The sequence below is a fragment of the Sinocyclocheilus anshuiensis genome, unplaced genomic scaffold, assembly GCF_001515605.1.
Source record: "Sinocyclocheilus anshuiensis isolate Anshui unplaced genomic scaffold, SAMN03320099.WGS_v1.1 scaffold660, whole genome shotgun sequence".
Classification (NCBI taxonomy): domain Eukaryota; kingdom Metazoa; phylum Chordata; class Actinopteri; order Cypriniformes; family Cyprinidae; genus Sinocyclocheilus; species Sinocyclocheilus anshuiensis.
The window spans coordinates 470,926-487,925 of record NW_015557099.1 but is presented as its reverse complement, the minus strand read 5'-3'; the positions used below and the strand labels follow the sequence as shown (position 1 = coordinate 487,925).

Sequence of the window (17,000 nt, the reverse complement as noted above, 5' to 3'; positions counted from 1 at the left end):
GTATGAAGTGGATGGAAAATGTTTCCATTTTTTTTCTATCTTTTTTTTTTTTTTACATTTTATTTTACTTATTTATTCAAAACACAACCACAGAAAGCTGATGTTTCTTTACTACCACTGTCGCTGTCATTAAGCTAAACAGATAATCAACATATACTGCCACCTAGTGGTACATTGATACCAAAATACCTTTTATCTAGTGTTACAAAAAAAGCTACGCTGTATAAAAACTAATAAATATTTGTAAAAGTTGCAAGAAAACAAACATTATTGTAATAGCCTACGTTTAACAAGAAAATACTATTTTAGTCTTTCTACTTCAAAATTTCACATTTAGGCCTAATTGAGTTAAATGTGTTACTAGCCGGTTTATTGTAATTATTTGTGACATTTACTAGCAAGTTCTAAGCGAAAATTATTTCTACACCAATTGTTAACAGTTAGTTAATGATCAATAATACAGTTTTAATCCCCCACAAACTTTGTCTGTTTAAGAAGTCAAGTATAAAACCTCACAACGATGCAACATATCACATATCAATAAAAATATTAGGCCCAGTTTGTGTTTCGCAGCATGTGTCTTCTGTAATGAGGTGTGTGGGTAAAAAGCTGTCAGCAGAAAAGCACAGGGCTGTAGTTCACCTCAGGTGCCTCGGTTAATTAGTAAAACACAGCCTGCACGCTGTTTCCTGACAAGCTGTCAGTGAAGTCTGAGGGCATGACAGTAAAATAGCTGCAACTGTTCAGCCTGAGACTGAGATTCCCAGTACACAAGCCTTTTTTTAAAGAATTAGGCACGAAGAAAAGTGGCAGAGGACTGCTATGGTTGAAACTGTACTACAAATCATTTTGATATTCTTGACGAATACATTTAGTTTTTTTCTTAAACTTTACTGGGACAAATAAACAGCCTTTTCAGACTCTTCTGCGCTAACAATGTCCAGAACATACATGAAACTTTTTTTTCTTTTATTTTCTGTTTTGTTCCTCAGATTGTCATGAACAAATGGCATTTCCATCACATTTTTGGAATAAAATGGCCTATACTCCGTTGTCTTGCTAAGGACAAGCTAGCAGTATATTAATCTTAAATGCACACAATGTCACAACATTTTCCTATTTTAAAAAACAGAGCTTGATGGCCCATAATAAAAATATCCTGTTGACAACCCTTACGAAAAAGACGTTTATTCAAGTGTGCTATTAGTATACTTCTTTTAAACTAAAAATAGGAAAGTATAATTTTAGTCTACTTTTTATGTACTTCTCAGAAATGGGCTTTATGTACTTCTCAGAAATATACTTAAAATGACATTTAAGTATACTTGACTTATACTTAGAAAAAGTCTAAATATATTTTAGCTATAATTGTGCTCCTAGAATCCGTGTTTTCATTGTTATACTGTAGAGGGCGCTAGTACACATCTTCTGTAATGAATTTCCAAAAAACACAAGTGAAGAAGAAACCGAAACAACAGATGCTTCCACATGTATTCTAACACGATCATCAGACATAAAACAGCATCAAAACTATGTAACATTATGGAATAAAATGTTGACCCATGAAGAGGTAATAATAACTGTCAAGCTTTGGGGTGTTGATCGACTTTATCTATGGTTTGATTATCATTCTGAATCCAATTCATAGTCTTTTTTTCAGCTTTTTGTTCATAATGTTGTTTATTTCTTTATTTATGAAACTTCTCCACATTTAAGTGTTTAAACAAAGAATGCATGAAGCTAGAATAAAATGTTTATAAAGTATACTTAAAAATATACTTGAACTTTACTTAAGTATACTTACTAAAATAAACTTGAAGTGTACTACTTTTTGGTAAGGGAAGTGATATTTACCTTGGTTTTCATCATATGTCTGAGGCATGCTCTTCATTGTTGTCCCTTGGTAAACAAATAACCAAACTTTAGTGGGGAGGGGGAGCCACAACACAACTGAGTGACATAATTTGTGAAAAATGCATTATTATTATTATTATTATTTAAAGGGGTCATATGATGCTGCTAAAAAGAACATTATAGCGACCAGCACAGATCAGCTCTAGGCATGACGAAGCGGATATCGTCCTCTTTTGGAAGACCAAACAAAGTAGTTTCGCTTTCACAACGAAGCACACAGCGTCTTCACGACATGGCTGCAGCGTCAACAAAACTACAGTGAGACTAAAAGTTACGCCTTCTTTCTTTGTGTGAACATTTGGGCGGCGTTATGCAAATCTTCCCACATAGTGAGGTAGATATGTGGGGGCGTGTTAGAACGAGGCGTTTTAGGAGGGTGTGGCTGACTCTGAACTTTTATAAAGAATATCTCTTTGGATTTGAGACTTTAGTCTTTGCAACTTTACAGATCTTCTTTATGCACCAAGAGCTTGTAACACTCCAAAGAGAAAGGAAAAATTGAAATCGCATCATATGACCCCTTTAAATAAATCAATTTCATAATGTAAACACTGGCAGCTTGTTTACTCCACTCTTTGCCTGGATTATCATAGTTTTATAAATGAAATAATTTTGTAGAAGCATTTTCATAGTTTTTAAAAGACTGAAGTCTGGGTCTTGGAAACGGATAAAACATTATAATCTGTACATATAAATGTGAACTTATACATTTGAAAAGTAGCAAACTTAAAAAATGCGTTATTTTCCTTTACTTTTATTTTGAATGTCATGATGAAATGGGAAGTGTAGTGCAATTTGCATGGGTACCAGCGCATGTAGGGATACGAGGGAATGAAACCGCAGACAAAATGGCTAAAGAAGCAATTAAAATGGATAATATTAGCGTAGCAGTCACTTTAAGCAGGGCAGAAGGAAAGTCTGTGATTAAGCAAGTTTGTAGGAGTAAATGGCAGAACTACTGGAACTCATGTAAAAAAGGAAGACATTTTTATAGAATACAAAGTAACATAAAACAAGGTATAATTAAGCATTATATAAATAGGAAGGACTTTATTATATATACTTGATTAAGAATGGATCATACTAATCTTAATGTAACACTTCATATAATCGGCAAACATAATTCTGGTTTATGTAATGCACGTCAGGAAATGGAAACGGTTGAGCATGTTTTGATTAGATGTAAAAACAGGAAAGAACTGAACTTATAAGAGATATGCAAGCTTTGGGTATATTGGAATTTACCTTAAATAATATTTTAAAGGCAGGAGTAGAATTTAATAAAATAATTACAGCATTAATGAAGATCTTGAGAAATAGCGGTCTAAGGAACAGAATATAGAAATCTTTGTGTTCCAGCTTCATCACACTCCAGTACAGTACAGATGTACACCTTTCCAGTTGGTTTGCAACCCGCCAATAAACTCACAGAAGAAGAATAATGTCACTTTTATTTTGATACAACCCGGCTGTGGTCACGTGGTCACTGTCGCTACCTCCATGCTGGAGTTGATGTAACGGGCGTTTGGATCGATCATTGTGCCGGTGTTTGAGATTCATTGATCGGATAAACGGCGATCAGACGGATCTGTCAGCAGACATGTCGTACTGCAAGCAGGAAGGTATGTCTGAACTAACTCGGACCGTTTAAACCCATTTTATACCCATCTTTCACTGTCGTTTAGCGGTGTAGCTAATGCTCATGCCCTTAAAAGTCACTCTCACCAGCCATGCTTAGTACGATCAATGAGTTATTTAAATATTTATGAGCTCCAAATCATTTTTTCAGATGTGGTCGAATGTGTGGTGTTATATTATCTTCTATTGTTTGCGTGTTGTAAGTTTGGTGATGAATTACTGATTTATTGGTTAAACTAAAGATGAAAATTCTAATTAAACTGAGTTCGCAAGCGCTCAATAAAATATCATACATTTCTAGTGTAAGTCAATACGTTTTCCATGAGTCCTATATCTGATTTATTTTGATGTAGTTCTTCAGCCATCTTAGCCATGTTGTGTCACCCTACTACATGAAGCAGGTGCCTGCAAGGTCATAACCCGGGGAGTTCATAACCCACATGGTTAATTTATTAATTATGAAAACATTCTGAGTTACATAAAAAGTATGATGTAATATGAACCTAAACACACAACATTACAATAGTTAGAATGTTAGATTTATTTAAATCTAATAATAAAAAAAGTGTTAATTCACTCAGTTCATGACACAGAACTTGTGTAAGTGGTTCATTTATTTCTTGTGTACAGACCAAATGTTTTCTTTAACCTTTTATAAAGTGTAAAGGTTTTTGGTTACTCAGAAAATGCAGTCCAGCGTCTGTAATATTTCATCAGGTCTGCAAGACATTGACATTGATTGTTTGCCAACCAAATTTAGTATAGTACAGTGCTATTATTTTTAATATTATTTATTTACTAGTATTAATATGTAATATATGTATTTTGTTTTTTATTTATATATTCACTTTTCGTTAGAATTTGAGTTTGTTTTAATAATTTTGTGATCTTTGTCATTTCTAGTAGTTTTTGTTTTTAATATTTCCATTTAGCTTTAATAGTTAATTACATTATTATTATTGTTATTATTATGATTTATTGTTGTTGTTGTACTTAAACATATTTCAGTTAATTGCCAAGTCAACATTTGTATATTTAATTTAACATTTCATATTTATTTTAATTTGAGCTTTAATTCGGTTAAATCATTTTTTTTATTTTTTTTACTATTTTTGTTTTTAACAATAATAACAGTGGTCTAGTGGTCAGTTAATATGTAATATTCAGTGGCTGGTTATTTGGTCCCCCCTAAAACATTTGATAACATTGTGTATAACGTCCTTCTTGTCTCTCACTAGGTAAAGATCGCATCATATTTGTCACCAAGGAGGATCATGAAGCACCCAGTAATGCTGAGCTTATCGAAGATGATCCAAATGATCCATATGAGGATCACGGTAAGTTTTTGAACTAATATATTAATCCTTGAGTAAAGAATTATCATGTAGTTTAGCAAGAAATACGCCTTATCTTGTGTCTAGGATACTCATTTTTACACTCATTTCATTTGGTCCTACAGGTCTTATTCTCCCTAATGGTGATATAAATTGGAACTGCCCGTGTTTGGGCGGCATGGCCAGTGGCCCTTGTGGACAGCAGTTCAAGGACGCCTTTTCTTGTTTCCACTATAGTAAAGAGGAGGTAAAGGGTTCAGATTGTGTGGAAAACTTCCAGAGTATGCAGGAGTGTATGCAGAAGTACCCTGAGCTCTACCCTCAGGAAGATGACAATGACAGTGCCCCCTCTGGTGGGGCGGATACTGCACCCACTGACTCTGTCCCTACATCCTCTCCTGATTCCACACCAGCAACCACAGAAAACCCAGCAGCTAGCTAATATTATCTTGGCTTCATTCCCTTCACACCTCACAGCAAAGAGAGCTCCACTTTTGAGTATGAAGAGATAATGTCTAACTATGCCACTGGATCGATGCTCTCCACCTGACTGCATTTTGTGAATCAAATATTCGAATGACATTAACATGCACTTAAGGGACCGATGAAAAGATGAGGATCTGTACGAATGGCAGGTCAGTTTGCACTTGGCCTGTGAAACGTTAGCTGCCATTTGAACCGTCCGGCTTTGTATTTTCTGATTATTATTTGCTCCACAACCTAAGCTTAGCTTGTTTGACTTGTGTGCTACAACAGATCAAAGGTCAACTGGCATTGGAGATTGAATAAACAAAACAAATAAACATTTCATGTGCTGTTTTGTTGTAGAACATGATTAAACAATTTTATGATGAAGAAATGTTCTGTTGCTGAAGTGTTGGAAAGCATGTAGCCCAAGGTTGCAAGTACAAACATTAGGGGGTGTGAGTAAGTAAACCAGTAGCCTTACCCGTCATCTGATGATAAAAATACATAATTTGTTGACGTTAAACGATTATAATGGCAAAACAACACATTATAAAAGAATGGATCTTCTGTTTAGTAAGAACATACAAAGATCTGTTGTTCCAAAGACTAGTAAGGTTTCGTTCAATTGAAGTATCTTAACACTGAGGGCTGTTTCTAGATCCATTTTCAACACATGCTAATAATAAACAGTGTTAAAAATTGTGCGAATATCAGATCCTTTTTATAACTCCTAAATATGTTTAAGCTTATGTGGCTTATTGATATATTCAATCAATGACATTTGTTTATCCAAGATTGACATGTCATTCAAAGCCTTAATGTGAATTTTCCTATTTTGATTAAACAAGAAACATAATGATCTTTTCATCTGTGATATATCTGTTTCTGAAAAATCTTTTAATAAAACAAAAGATACTGAGTCCAAATCATGCATAAGCACTAGGAGAATTTAAATCAGACTGTACCTTTTTTTTTTTTTTTTTTCATTTTTCAATTGTGTGATGTTCTTTTTTTTTTTTTTTTTTTTTTCATTTTTCAATTGTGTGATGTTCAAATGCATTTTTAAAAACACCTGACTGAAATGTAGTAAGAGAAGCAAATAAAATAAGTGTGAATGAATCTCAAAAATCACTGGCTTGCGTTTGCCATCTTCAAGAAACTAATTTTTGAAGATGATAATCTAGAAACTACAGAGAAATTAGTACAGAAACAGTTCATTCAGTCTTATGAATGCCATATCCAGGTTCTTCCATGTCCACAAGGCAACAGCCACCAAGATAAAGAGTTATTTTTAAGAGCCTTGCTCAAGAGGTGCTGTATAACTATTACAGTTATTTGAAGTGGCTATTCAGTGCACGTTGCCATGCGATTTCTCCATGAATCTTGTTTCTGGTAATTACCCTCATTCCATTTCAGTTGCATCCGGCGGTCATGGTCTATTTAGGATCCGGCTGCCTGCTTTGGTATAGTGAGGGCTTTCAAGTTTGGGCAGTGTTGAGCTACTGTACTTGTATTTGGGTAAAGTCACGCTCATAAGCAGCCCTGATGCAGTGCTTCTGTGACCTGAAAGCCCAGGATGGGGGTCCAGGGGACTACTAGACTCTGCATGGTGACCAGTAGCCATCCTGAGTCAACATCTTCAGGACCTGCCAGTAGATAGTTCCCACCTAAAGATGGAGACATAAAAGTCACTTCTCTAATGGTGAACTTGACTGAATCAAAGCCATGACCCAAATAGTTGTTGGGTGCTGTACCTGGGTTGAGGATGGGACAGGTGCAGCCACGGCTGGTCCAGGAGAGCGGATAGAGACTGTGTGTGCCCTGGGAGAGGGGCAGTTTTCCAGAACGAAACACCTTCCTCACCTTCACCAGGACAACTGCGTGTGTGCCTTTATCATGAGCTGACAGCACGCTGGCTTTGATCACTATGAACACCACAAACAGTCAATTCTATCATTAGATTTAAATGTTTAGACAGCAAGTGTCAACCGAAACGATTCATAGCATGAAATTAAATGATTCAATACACTAAAAAGCCTCACCATATGTGTGTTTCATCTTGCAAAGATCTGACACACTTTTCAGTTTCTTTTCCTTACAGCTGCACTTCCCTGTAAAGAATTGACAAGAAACATTTCAGAGGTTATTACAAATTTATATATATATAGTTTTTTCCACAAATAAAAGGACGGCTAATTTTAAGACCATTAAGATCGAATGCAGTGACTTTTTTAATGATAATTAAATGTTTTTACCCCAAGTTCTCATTATCGCATTGAGCATGAATATTTTTATTTTGAAGTTTTTAAGATAACAGAAGAGACGGATGGCAGCGCGTTTTGTTTTGTTTGGAGATCTGTTGTTGAAATTATTACTTGCTGCTAGGAAGGAATATTTCGTTGTCTACCTATTTCTACTTTGTATTTTCCTTGTAGTTTGTATTTTTGATTGGACTTACTGGTAATTATAATAATTGCTGTCGGCTATGAAGGAGCCTGTGTTATTGGCATTGCTCTCTTCCTGGACTTAAGTGCAAACTGTATTTTCGATTTGAGCAATTGCCCTGCTATAGGCTATTGGCTGTGCTAATTAGAAGGTGGCCACAGCTGTTTTCACTGTTGTTTCTTAGACTGTGTATTTCGTTGAAGCGTTCAGCCTCAACATGGGAAGACCGACGAGTGTAAAGACCTGCGACTTTACCTGCGCGACTTCACCGAGCAACAAAACCGGCAACGCACTTAAGTATTATTTTTAACTTCCCTTTACACACTCTCCTTTTCTGTCCTCTCTTTTCCACCTCTATCATGTGTTTCCAAAACATTCCGGTTGTCTCTCAACAACGCTCTAACATCACACGCAGACGGAAACGCAATCTTGCTAACCTGATCCTATCTCTACATCTTCTACTGCACCTCTTTCTTTCTCTGTGGGTCTCTTGAATTGTCAGTCAGCTGTCAACAAAGCAGACTTAATTTTGGAAATACTCAACCCACTCTCCCCTATGCAATTATAACTCATTTGAATCTCATGCGATTACTGTAACAGCTCCTATAAAACTCCAGGTTGTGGTCATTTACCGCCCTCCTGGGCACATTCTAGGGCACTCTTCCTAGAGGAGCTGGATGGGCTGCGGTCCTCATTCCCGGAGCTCCCTTTCAAAGCACATCAACTGGTCACTGGGGTTCCTCAGGGATCAGTTCTTGGACCCCTCCTCTTCTCCATATACACTACATCACTGGATCACATCATACAGGCACATGGCTTCTCCTACCATTGCTATGCACACAGCTCTTTCATTTCAACCAGATGATCCAACGGTAGCTCATACAGGCACATGGCTTCTCCTACCATTGCTATGCTGATGACACACCGCTCTATCTCTCATTTTAACCAGATGATCCAACGGTAGCTACACGGATCTCAGGCTGCCTGGTGGACATCTCGGCATGGATGAAAGAACATCACCTACAGCTCAACCTGACAAAAACTGAGCTTCTTGTCTTCCCTGCCACTCTAACTCTACAGCATGATTTTACCTTCCAGCTAGGTTCTTCTACAAGTACCCCATCATGTTCGGTCAGAAATCTTGGTGTAATCTTTGATGACCAGCTGACCTTCAGAGACCACATTGCAAAGACTGCTCGATCTTGCAGGTTTGCATTGCACAACATCAGAAAGATCAGGCCCTTTCTATCGGAGCATGCTGCACAACTTCTTGTCCAGGCCCTTGTCATTTCTAGGCTGGACTACTGCAATGCTCTTCTGGCTGGACTTCCATCAAGCACAATCAAACCTCTACAAATTATTCAGAATGCAGCGGCACGACTGGTCTTTAACGAGCCCAAAAGGGCCTATGTTACACCTCTCTTTTTCTCCTTGCACTGGCTACCGGTTGCAGCTCGCATCAAGTTCAAGACATTGATGCCTGCATATAGAGCAGCCACAGGCTCAGCACCCACCTACTTCCACTCACTATTACGAATCTACATCCCCTACAGAAATCTGAGATCCGCTAGTGAGCGACGCTTGTGGTACCATTACAGAGAGGCTCAAAATCACTTTCCAGAACATTCTCGTTCACCATTCCTGGCTGGTGGAATGATCTTCCCACCCCTATCCGGAATGCTGAATCCCTGACAATTTTCGAGAGACAGCTGAAAACACATATCTTTCGACGCTACTTAACTTCATCCAAAATGTATAAAAAATATTGTCTTTCTCTTTATTTATTCCTTCCCTTTCTAGCTTGTACTTATTTGAACAAATGCCTGAAACTTAGTATTACGAGCACTTCCTGTGTCTGTTAGCCTCTTTAAGAAAAATCGCTTTATGCATTCCCCAATTGTAAGTCGCTTTGGATAAGAGCGTCTGCAAAATGACTAAATGTAATGTAAATGTAAAATGTTTTGTACTGTACTGTATCACAGTATAGACAATGACTGCAACACAATGTTTTTTTAATAATATAAAATTTAAATAATAAAATATATACATATACTATTCAAAAGAAAAAATAAATGAATACTTTTATTTACTTTATTTATTTACAATACAAATATGACAGTAAAGACATTTATAATGTTACAAAAGATTTATTTGTAATAAATGCCATTCTTTTGAGCTTCCTATTCAAAGTTGAGCTTTCAATGTTTTAACTCCGATAATACTAAGAAAATTGTTTCTTGAGCAGCAAATCTGCTTATTAGAATGATTTCTGAAGGATTGTGTGACACTGAAGCCAAGAGTAATGATGCTTTGCATCACAGGAGTAAATGACATTTTATAATATATAAAAACAGAAAACATTTATTTTAAAACCACAATAGTATTTTACCACGCTACTGTTTTTATTGGATTCTTGATCAAATAAATGCAGCCTTGGTGAGTGTAAGCGACTGAGTGTAAGAGACTTCCTTCAAAACCATTAAAAATCTATTAAAAAATAGTGTTTAATCATATACTAATTTTTGCAGTACTGTAATGAGAATATTGCTATGAAAACAATGTCCAATGGTCCTACAATAGGCTTCATTTTCCTTAAGTATTTATATTTTTGTTTTATTATAATTTTGGATGACCTGGACATGTTCTAGATAGGTTTGTGAAATTCACCCATTTACACAGCAATACATAATTATCTCAGCCTTACATGTAAAGGAACCACATAAAAAGCCACATTTTTTGAAAAGCCACATCCTGAAGTCACATTTCGTGCTGCGGTTTCCCACGTTTAACAATAGCTGCTGTTAATGTGGAATGTTTTGTTCCTGTAGTCGGCTCACCTGTATAGTACAGTGCAGAGACGGCCAGTTCTTTAGGCCACACCCTCTCGCCCTCTTGAGGTTTAAAGTGGGACAGTTCAGGAATTTTCCCACCAATTGGTACATTGTAAAGCTTGATACCACCTTTGCTGTTAAAGGAAAATGATACGACAACAAAAATCTATTTAAAAATCCCCAACAGATATGCAATTATAATCAACCTCATTAAGTCACTAAAACCAGATATTTACATTTGAAATTCTCAGTGTTTTAGTTTCAAATCACAAATAGTAAATTTAGAAAGAATTCAGAATGTAGTCTGACCTGTCTAGGCAATGACCTGTGACGGGATCACAGGTCAAAGGGCACACACAAGATTTGCAGCCCTCCTCTCCAAAGCTCCAGTACCCTGGTAGACAGTGGCTGCAGGTAGTGCCGCCCACGCCAGGTTTACAGTGGCACTGTCCACTTCTAGGATGGCACCATGGTGTCCCGCTGCCGAAATTTACTGGCACCGACCCAACTGGGTCACACCAGCATCCTGTGCCATGGAAACAAATCTTTGGTCATTGGTTCATTAGCTCTTCCCACTGCTTTTAAATCACTTTAGGGATCGTGCCACTCTGCCACCAGTAGGAGGCAATAAAAGACTGTAAATGATTGCAAGGTTAACCATTTTGATAGAAAAAAAGTGAAGAGTTCTGAGTGGCTGCTAGGACATTGATGGGTGGTTTATTTTATTTCAAAGGATGTTTTTCTCATTTATCATACTGACCATCAATGTGCTTGAATAAAATAAGTACATTTTGGGATCAGTTGGGAATAATTATTTGAGATCTCACTGTCCTTTTCTATTTGTTCCTTCCTTTCTTTCTAGCTGTCTTACGTGTGCAAGCATGCGGGGAGTTGAGGGGTCTGGCAGGGTGACGGTGGTATCCAGGGCAACAGCGCTGGCACCGGCGGCCCACAGTGTTATGCTGGCAGTTGTCACAGATGCCCCCGCTACTGCCCCCTGTGGACAGCCACACTCGCTGGGAGAAGTGGCAGCTCTCTGCGTGGCCGTGACATTCACACTCTTCAGTGACAAAAAAAGAGAACACAGTGAAAAAGTTAGGGACAGAAAGAGACATTATGGATCAAAGAATCATCCAAGAACCTGAAAAATAATCATCGACATTTTTATTATCAAATAAAAGTCCTTGTAACAGCTTTTTGCACTGTAAATTAAGTTAATTACTTTTTATTTTATATATATATATATACATCTATCTCAGGGGCATTTCCCCTGCAAGGGAGGCAGTGTATCTTATTGGACGAGAAAAACATTTGTAGTACAAAAATAAAACAATGCCAATATTACAAAATATAAAATTAAAAGGTGTATAAATAACTTGTTTTTCTAAAGAAACACTGTCCAACCGCGACACCAGCAGGTAAAGTTACAGCGCGAGTACGCATCTCTCTCGCCTCCCCTGAACCCACTGAGTTTTAACAGACCCCCTAAAGCATGCCATGAGTTTGGTGGGGGGTAATTGAGAATGGACAGGGGAAAGTCATGTGAAAGGAGGCAATAGCTACAACGCAATATGATTGGATATGACTCGTTATGATTGGCTGTTATTGGTTCATGCGATAAATCCCACTTCATGTGTTTGTGCACATTCTGCATTCACGAATCAGTCTGAATGAACAATATAATGGGAAGACTAATCAAAAACACTTAGATATAACCACTTTGTTACATCAAAATAAAACTTAAAACGGCATGAAAACATGATCTGCGGGAGTTTTTGGAGAGTAATCAGCTTGGTGAAATTTAAAGTAAATCTCCACGTCTGTGACCAATGTTTACCGAGCTTTGATGACCCGAAAAAAATCTAAAATCTTTACATTAAAAAGAATAGCTGAACATAAGTACATGAATAAAATATATTGTTGTTGTTACTGCCTTGAGTTATTATTTTGGAATAAATGTAAAATGCTTAAAAACACTAACTTGATGAAACTCATACTTGGTTATATAGGAATCATGATTCATATATAATATTTTCCATACTATGGAAGTCAACGGGAACCTAGTTAGCAACATATCTTATGTTCATCAGAACAAAGAAACTCATAAAGGTTTGGAACAACTTGAGGGTGAGTAAATGATGACAGAGTTTTCGTTTTTGTGGTTTTAGATATACATGGGATTCCTCCTGCATTAGAAAGTGCCACTAATTATGATGTGATAGAAAGACCTTTCATAGCGCAATTTCAATTTTCAAGGATTAAAGGAATTTAAGGCTGAATCAACCCGTACAGTAAATGCACTCACTCTGGCATGGGTTGCTCTCCCCGCTGCTTCCGTTGGCCGCTCTCCAGGGCTGGTCGTTGTAGAGCGGGGCACACCTCTCGCAGTGCTCGCCCGCTGTGTGGTGGGTACACACACACTTGCCAGACACCTGCGCTCCAGAGGAATGATTTACTTTCAGTTGCTGCCCATTCAAGCCTCACAATGCCTAATAAAAATACATATAACAGCCCACTTCCTATTCTCCTAAATACTGGGTGAGTTCACATACACCCTCAAGTAGTTGTTTCACACAATCACTCTGTCATTTAAATGTGGCTGCGCTGCTGTTCGTCCCAAAAATCACTTACAAAATGGACACACTTACCACATTACTAGGTTGCAGGCTGTCTTGTCCTTCATTTTCAGGAAGGCAATGTTCAGCATGGCCATGACACAAACACGTCCCTTTAGCCAGAAGAGAGTACACAGCAAATGGGGTTGAATCCAGAGGATCAGAACTTGGTGTCGGAGCAGTCAGCATCCTGCTGTGAATTGTGGGTAAAAAGGGTGGGTTTGACTGTTCTGGGACACTCCACTGGCCCTTTGAGATGGGGCACTGTTGAGATTTTAAGAGCTGGATTCGTAAGTTAGTCACTGTCAGACGGGAGAGTGCCTCAGGACTGTAGGGATCAACAATCCCACTTCCCAATCCTATGGACCGGAATATGATCTAGAAAACAATTAGAAACAAATAATTATGAATGATCATATTTACAGGGATAATACACTCAAAAATGAAAATTTTGTCATAATTTGCTCCCATCATTTGACTCTCTTTCTTCCATGGAACACAAAAGAATATATTTTGAAAAATGTTGCAGTCCCATCTACTCTATAGTTTGGATAAAACACACTATGGAAGTCAATGGGACTCTGTTGACACTGTTATGTTTTTATGTTACACAGAAAAAAGAAATGCATGAATGTTTGGAATGACATGTGGGGGAGCAAATGATGACATGATTTTCATATTTGGGTGAACTGTCCATTTTAAAAGTATTAGAGAGAAAGGCTATAAAGAATTTTGATTTAAATAGTTGTACTCAAATGGGGGAATATTTGGTTTAAACGTTGTTTAAATGGAAAATTTTAAGCCATTTTGTATGTTGATTGCCACAAAAATGACAGAAATTACATACTTCTAGGGGTGGGCGATATGACCAAAATCTTATTTCGCGATAACGATATATATCTCGATATAGCTATTTTTTTATTTTATTATTGTTATTAAAAATATGAAATAAAAGCATATTACAAACACAATAGAACAAATAAATATGAAACCAACTTTAAAGTTTTTCAGCTACAGTAAGCTATAGGTTTATGCAGTATATAATGATGCAGTATATAATATTACAGAAATTAAATAAAGTGTATAAATAAAACACTGCATAGTCTTCACTGTATCAATCAAACATGAACTGATTCTTATTAAAGATCCAAAAGTGATTCAGTCAAGTGCAGTGAGTGATTAACATTAATAATGACATACTGCTGTCCCTTAAAGACCAACTTCATGGATCCAACATACTGATACACATTCGGTTTTCACCCAACTGTTTATGTTTAAGACATAACGACTGTGTTTACGTGAATACTCCACACGATGGGCATTTTGACATAATTGTGTGCATATTTGACCTTTCAAGCACAATAAAACTCTAAAGAGATCTGTTTTCGCGATCGCATGCAATCTGAGAGGGGCTTTCAGTGTTGTCAAAAAGAAATTTGTTTTGTGGTGCTTATTTCCTTCCTTACCTCTCCTCGGCTGCACGGGACCACATTAGAATATCTGGAAGTGCAGAGAGATCCTGGTTGACTTATATCATCAGGAAGCCCGAACATCTCAGTGCAGTTCCTGGCAAACAGCGTTAGTGTCTCCCAGGTCTGGCCAAAGTCCTGCGAGCGCTCCAACCTCATAGCAGCAGGACGTGGGGAACGGAATAACATCACAACGTGACTCATGCAGAACCGTGTCTCCAAGTCAAGACGGATTTCTTCCTGTTCTCCAGTGGCAGCCGCTGAGCCCCACCACGTATCTGGATGAATAAATGGGTCATCGGCCATGAGGGCAGGAGGATGGAGCTCTGCTAGACAGCGTGGCTGGGTTGGCAGGCAGGAAGAGCTATTAGTGCAGCAGCTAGTCAGCGTGAAAAGGGTCCTGCCACTGGCCAAGTTACCCATAGGAGGGCTGCAAGCACGGCCAACACATCTGGACTCTGTGGAAAAGAGGAAACACGCACATGCATTCACAAACAAATCCAGAGAAACTTTCATGCTGATGATTTGAAATGCACCCTTTTTGAACACTGAACTTCTGTAAACACTACAGTCAGGTTCTGGCATGTCACAGCACAATGTTTGACAACCTGAGCCTTTAATGAACCTCACAGTAGAGCTTTCACAGAACCAAAAAGTGTGTGATTTCTACAGCAAATGTTGCAGCTATATATAGAAAATAGATTTTTTTTTTAAATGCATCAATTGTGCACTAACTTGTTATCCAAATGTGAAATGAATTACACAGCTTAAACTTTAAATAAACATAAAATAAAAAATAAAAAAATGAATGAAAAATGAAAATCAGATCTCACCAGAAGTTTATGCATTTGACAATTTGATTATTATTACAAGTAGAAGTCTGGCTATTTTAGTGACTCTTCCCACAAATGGCAAAAACAATATTTAGTAACTGTTTATCATAATTTTCTTTAGACATCTGTTAAAAATCATTTAACAATTAAATTAAATTAGATTAAAATCATTATATAATGCTTAAAACATAAGTGGTTTGTGTATACATGTGTGAATATATAAGGAAATATATGAATACAAGTTTAAGGACAGACAGACAGACAGACTGTTTTCTATCACTTACCTGTGAAGCCCTGCAGGAATCCAGGAAATAAGATCACTGCGCACTTCAGTATCACCATCACAAACTGAGGACTCCAAAGAGATTTCATGTTTAGCAGTCTGGATGTAAAAGCAGGTTAGTTATCCATAGTTAGAACAGATAAACCATCATGTCCCAGTGCATTTTCAGTTAAGTTTGGAGAGATCTCCTTCACTGTTTGGAAACAAGAGTTTTCTTGACAAATTGCATGAAATCCAGCTGCTGGTGATCCATTTTCAGAGCAAGTCAGTGAGAAAAAAATTCTGCTATTGGTGGTGATCTGGGATGCACCTGTCCAAACGGCACGCGGTTCATTCCCTTAACATTGTTGTTTTTGCGCATTAATATGAAGAGGAAACTATTGTCCTTTAGACATGACAGCACTTTCTAACTGAAGGTAAAAGAGGGATAAAAACGCGCAGGTTACGTTGGTAATAGCAATTTGTCGCTTCTATTCTTAACGCGCAGCGTTGTTCCAGCTTCCCAAGAGCACAGATGCATGACTGTGATCCACTGGCCTGAATCTGAAGCATTGAACGGATCGAAAAAGAGCTCTCTTCTGCCCCACAGTGGAATTATACATTAGTACAGTTCCCTGCAGACATCAAACAAGTGATCTCGATTCCATTTTATTCACGGTACCAGACATGATTATCGCTGTGATTCATGCCACTGAACGTCCTATATCTGAAGGAAGCATCCTGTGAAACCAAAAGATAATAGAAAAGGGACACATACATATACATTTTTTTTATGTCTTTATTATTTTATTTATTTCAAACAAAAGTTTTAGTTAGTTAATATTTAACTAGAAATGAAAATGATGACATAACTTATTCACCCTCATGCCATTCCAAAGACATTTACTCATCTTTCATCTGTGGGACGCAAAAGGAAACATTCATCAGAATGTCCACACTGCTCTTTTCCAGACAGTGAAACAGGAAATCAAAATATAAAAAAAACCGTATGATTTGACCGCATTAATATGTAGTTTAATAATACTAGAGTGTATTATTATTTTTATCAATATTAAGATGAATTTTTTTAATTAATAAAATATTTTTAAAAAACTTCTACATTCATTTACTGAAACATTCTATTATATACTGCAACAATATATTTCTTCTTCACAAAGCACTAATGATTTT

The 17,000-nt window shown here is 37.2% G+C and overlaps 2 protein-coding genes across 2 annotated transcripts; one reads left to right on the top strand and one right to left on the bottom strand.

Annotated features, from left to right (window-relative positions):
- The first annotated feature begins 3,381 nt into the window (after nucleotides 1-3,381).
- On the top strand, nucleotides 3,382-6,295 carry LOC107677491 (mitochondrial intermembrane space import and assembly protein 40). Its single transcript, XM_016472410.1, has 3 exons — nucleotides 3,382-3,536; nucleotides 4,791-4,889; nucleotides 5,012-6,295. The coding sequence occupies exons 1-3, from the start codon at nucleotides 3,515-3,517 to the stop codon at nucleotides 5,326-5,328; spliced, it is 438 nt and encodes a 145-aa protein (XP_016327896.1). The 5' UTR covers nucleotides 3,382-3,514; the 3' UTR covers nucleotides 5,329-6,295.
- Nucleotides 6,296-6,403: 108 nt separating this feature from the next.
- On the bottom strand, nucleotides 6,404-16,482 carry LOC107677483 (netrin-4-like). Its single transcript, XM_016472404.1, has 10 exons — nucleotides 15,832-16,482; nucleotides 14,712-15,172; nucleotides 13,279-13,623; nucleotides 12,936-13,062; nucleotides 11,502-11,690; nucleotides 10,940-11,156; nucleotides 10,637-10,764; nucleotides 7,397-7,465; nucleotides 7,109-7,279; nucleotides 6,404-7,021 (listed from the first exon to the last, which is right to left on the bottom strand). Exons 1-10 carry the CDS (start codon nucleotides 15,917-15,919, stop codon nucleotides 6,885-6,887), a joined length of 1,932 nt encoding a protein of 643 aa, XP_016327890.1. The 5' UTR covers nucleotides 15,920-16,482; the 3' UTR covers nucleotides 6,404-6,884.
- Nucleotides 16,483-17,000: the final 518 nt, after the last annotated feature.